The sequence below is a fragment of the Macrobrachium nipponense genome, chromosome 24, assembly GCF_015104395.2.
Source record: "Macrobrachium nipponense isolate FS-2020 chromosome 24, ASM1510439v2, whole genome shotgun sequence".
Taxonomy (NCBI): Eukaryota; Metazoa; Arthropoda; class Malacostraca; order Decapoda; family Palaemonidae; genus Macrobrachium; species Macrobrachium nipponense.
Window position 1 is genome coordinate 56935341 of NC_061091.1, and position 4481 is coordinate 56939821.

General features: G+C 38.7%; 1 protein-coding gene across 4 annotated transcripts in view; it reads left to right on the forward strand.

Annotated features, from left to right (window-relative positions):
- The window catches only part of LOC135205654 (vascular endothelial growth factor C-like), a 6624-nt gene extending 2348 nt beyond the window's left edge, over positions 1–4276 (forward strand). Inside the window, exons 2-9 of one of the 4 annotated variants that reach the window (XM_064236484.1) lie at positions 771–930; positions 1112–1234; positions 1359–1518; positions 2093–2304; positions 2417–2527; positions 2688–2786; positions 2926–3011; positions 3327–4276. In XM_064236484.1, coding sequence (XP_064092554.1) covers positions 771–930; positions 1112–1234; positions 1359–1518; positions 2093–2304; positions 2417–2527; positions 2688–2786; positions 2926–3011; positions 3327–3348 — 973 coding nt within the window. In that variant the 3' untranslated portion in view covers positions 3349–4276. The remainder of the gene's footprint in view (positions 1–770; positions 931–1111; positions 1235–1358; positions 1519–2092; positions 2305–2416; positions 2528–2687; positions 2787–2925; positions 3012–3326) is intronic. The other 3 variants (XM_064236485.1, XM_064236486.1, XM_064236487.1) reach the window with 3 other exon arrangements.
- Positions 4277–4481: the final 205 nt, after the last annotated feature.

The window sequence follows — 4481 nt, forward strand, 5'->3', positions numbered from 1 at the left end:
AACGCCAATAGTTTTCACCCAAGTTGAAATCTATTCGTCCACATTCACAAGTAATGGCAATTTCTGCTATGTTACCTGAAAGACAAACTTCCCAGGGTATTACGGACATTGAGAGTCCCTTCATATCCAAGTTACCGTGTAATACCTGTCAAGCCGACCACGCCCCCCCCCCCCCCTCCGGGCAATTGAAGGGAAGAGAAAGTCGTGGAACTATGTTCCTGCTTCTATTCGACCTTGATCTTGTAAACTGCAAGCTTTCAAGACGTGGGTCTATATCATCCTTTGAGGGTTAAATGACTGAATTTCGTTCTTCCCTTATTCTTGATGATTTGGTCAAAAAGCAAGATTACTCACTTGTTTGCTTCTTAACTTCTCATTCAACACTATACCATCCACCTGAGATCTCGAGTCTCCAAGCAAACTTTATAGCATTCCCTTGAAAACCTAATTTTCCCCTATCAGGACAATTTTACATTTAATAGCGTTTCAGAACGCACTTACTTTGTACTTGTGTTCCAAACTCTCTACTACAAACACACCAAAAATCATTTGTTAGTAAAACAACCAACTCAAAGGAATTCAAAGTTTTTATCTCTGTGACGCAAGTGAAGTATAATAAGTATTCTATAATGTTTTCACAACTACTATGGTAATCATCACCGCTTTCATGATAGCAATCAACCAAACCTAATAACTATCTAGAGATTGGAAGAAAATTAAATAAAAAGAACTAGCATGGAATTCACCTAAGACTATTCTTTCTTCGACAGGATGCACGGAGCATTTACTGCAACACTACTAACTTTATTCTGGACACCTTTACTAGCTATTCCAAGCAAAGTAACCAGCAATGATGTTTACCCAGAGAAAATTGATCCCAGCACTTCATATCTGCTGCCAACTGGTGAACTTCCTTCAAAAGACCAATCGGTAAGAGCCTAGACAGCTTTGAAAGTCGTCTGCTTATTCATCTGCCATTAACGTCCAGAACCAATTTAATTCTTAGTGCAAATTCTGAAATTGATCTGGAAAAATCATGTACGAAAGTTCTACAGACATGCATTCCCTTGCGATAAATTAGTTCCCTAACTCTCACATGCTAACTTTGCAGTTCTCCTTGGATGTAGCAAGAAATATGGGTCAAGTGACAGATTTAAGGGAGTTCATCATGAAGTATGTACAAGATCAACGGATATGCCAATCGAAGAGTATGCGCAACCTCATCCTTGGCGATGTAAGTTGATCAGACATCACAAACACTGCTTGAGTTCGTGTCTAGACCTGTAAAAAACTCTACATAAATCTCTCTCATTGAAGCAGAATCCTTAACTCACATGTCCTGAACTTTTCTCCTTCAGGGAGAGAGTGACCCAGAAGCAAACATTTGGTGGGCTCGGCGATGTGGCCGCCGCACCTCCACCTCTTTCAAGCAAACCAACAGAAACTTGCCAGAAAGTACGTTGATCAGATACCGTCGGAAAAGCTCGAACAGAGACAGTTCCCAACATAGTCTGTCCAGTAAGTTGTGTCACTGCACGTAGTGTCCTCAGGTAGTCGTAGATTAAGTAAAACCAAAACTTTGTGCAATATTTTGTCAAATCTTCCAAAATACGAAGATTGTTTGTAAATTGTCGTCTCATTACAATTTTAATCAATCACAATTAATCATGCTTTGATGCCTTTGAAACAATTGTTCTTTATCTCTTATGTTCCTTAAATCGAGTTGGAATTTCAAACTACTGTATACTACATACAGTGACACTTTCATTATTGGCTTTTTTAAGTTGGGATAGTGATGAACAAACATTAAAATTTCTACTTATATTGCATTCCTACATGTGTATGTTTATAAGTTGATTTTAACCAAAAACTAACTTCATTAGACTCAAAAGCTTCAAACTTACAATGTTTAACCATAAAAAGTAGGAACCTCTCAATATGAACAAATATTTTCATATAATACAAGTAGCTTTAAGTCAAACCTACGCTAACATGCATAGGCTACAAAACTGTGCTATAAAAGCAGTTAAATAACTGTCACCATTTAGGGTAGACAACACACCCAAGTTAATGGCAAACTCTCCTCCTACAGTATCTAAAAAAGATCAAAAGAAACTCCAAGCGCTCCTGAAGAACAAAAAGATTAAGTGCAACCCAAAGAAGGCTGTAGTAGAACTTCCTAATGAAGACTCTCACCTCACAATATTAAAACCCTCCTGCGTCTATATCAAGCAATGTGGTGGATGCTGTGATTCTCCTCATCTGGAATGTCGTCCAACAGGAAACAAGACCAGGAAGTTTAAGGTAGCTTTAATGGAGTTCTTGTATTAAAACCATGAACTATGAAGTTTCATAGTAACAGTAGGACTTGTTTGTTTTATACAAATATTTTCATTTTACTTTCTTTTACTTCTAGGTCTTGGAACTGAGGAAAATGGAGAAACCAGGTGCTCTTGAATTTTCAAACAGGCAGGTCCTCAAGACTATCAAGGTCACTGAACATACATCATGCCAGTGTGAATGCAAGGTAATCATAAACCTTTCCGTAGCCTATGAACTTCATGCATCTTTGGCGATACCTCACTTTTTGGGGAGTAAACAAACTGGATATTTAATAATACAAACTGCCTTTGATACCGTAGTAAAAAAACTTAAACATCTCTAACATATATTTTCTATGTTTCCAGGAACGGGAGGAACATTGCAGTCCGCATCAGAAGTATGATCCAGACTCTTGTAGGTGTTACTGCTCCCCTGAAATTGACAGAAACTGCTCTGTTGGCAAGGTAGGTCCTTAAGGAAATTTCATGCTTCCTATGCCCAAAACAAAGAAAAAAATAGAATCTACATAAATATTTGTACCAATCACATATAATCCCAGTCACTGTATCCACCCAAAACTGAATTCATCATTCTCATTTGTAGGTTTGGGATGAAAAAAGATGTGAATGTGTGTGTAGTGATGTCTCTGAATGTACAACAGGAAGATACTTCGACACAGACACATGCAGGTAAGATTCTCTCTTTATGTATAATAAATTTTTTAATCAGATTTATGCATAATGGACATTAAAACTAAAGAGCTCTAGTAGTCTATTAAATAATGGTGGTATTCTGGTCTTTGGTTTGACCGACATCAGCTTCATTGCCTCTCTTTATGGTTAATTTTCGAAACATTTGTTACCAAAGTTTAGTTTAGCACCTATTTGGGTACAGGATGTACATGCAATCATACACCCCCATTTACCTTCCTGTGGTTTCCTGTTGACATCATTAACAAAAAACTGCGTTTCCTAGCTAATAACCATCTTGTCTCATTCTTATAGGTGTGCAGATCCTCCACGTTAGATAGCAATCAGCACCTAACATTGTAGTCCTGCCTCACAAGTGTCTTTTTCCTCGGATGTGTTTTCATTCTCTCCGGAGAGTTGGTGCGGAACCCCTGCATACAGCCCAGGGCCCACTTTCCCTTACAATGAATGGTGATGGGATCTATTCAAGACTCAATCAAGGCCATTACAGAAATTAACCCTGCCCTACAATCTTGCCATTCCAACTAACATTAAAATGTAACCATCTTCAACATTCCCACTAATCCTGATACCCTTTCCACCTCTTCAGCCAATGCATCCGTAATCTTTACCTTCAAAAGAACCTAAGTGAGACAATGATACAGTAACCAAACATTGCATTTTATACCAAAGAATTTTACTCTCAAATCCACATTCCACATCCTAGCTAACTGCATGTTATCATACCAAACTGAATTGTCTCTTGGAACAATGTATACTACAACCATCCATTATGTATCTACATGTGTAGGCTTATCTTCAAGTACCTTCCACCCAAACAAGTAACCAAAATGAAATACATTCTCAGCAAGTAGTAATGACTGTCTTCCTGGGCTATACATAGTACATGCAACTAACCATTCCCAGTCCATGTAGATCCCCATGTGACATGTCTCAACCTGTTTATTCATCGTGGCGTCCGAATCCCGCATGGCTTACAAAGGGCCAAGAACGCCCTGGATGTTCCGTGTTCACCCACACTTTGTCGTTGTCCCCTTCCAGATGTCTGAAGAGGAATTGAATCGCATTCCAGACCTCCATGTTGAGAGAGTGAGTGATTCCAGAAGCTTCCAGCGACACCCCCACGCACCACAGTTCACATTCATCCAGTCTTCGGAATCAGCTGGTCTTGCCGAAGATGAGGATGATCATGATGACGAAATGCACACAAACACACACACGAAAAAAAAAAAATAAAAAAAGAATAAACCGAGTCCACCTTATCTCCTCTCGACGAGATAAGAAAGGAATTCATCCTCTTCAAGTTTTGGAAAGCCTCCTACAAACAAGTGAACAGAAAGGAACATATATATGAACACAGGATAATATAATAATAAGAATATTCCTCATAACTGTGATGATTAGGTTTTAGTTCTAATATTAAGTAGGGGGGTGGCAGGAGGCATATTT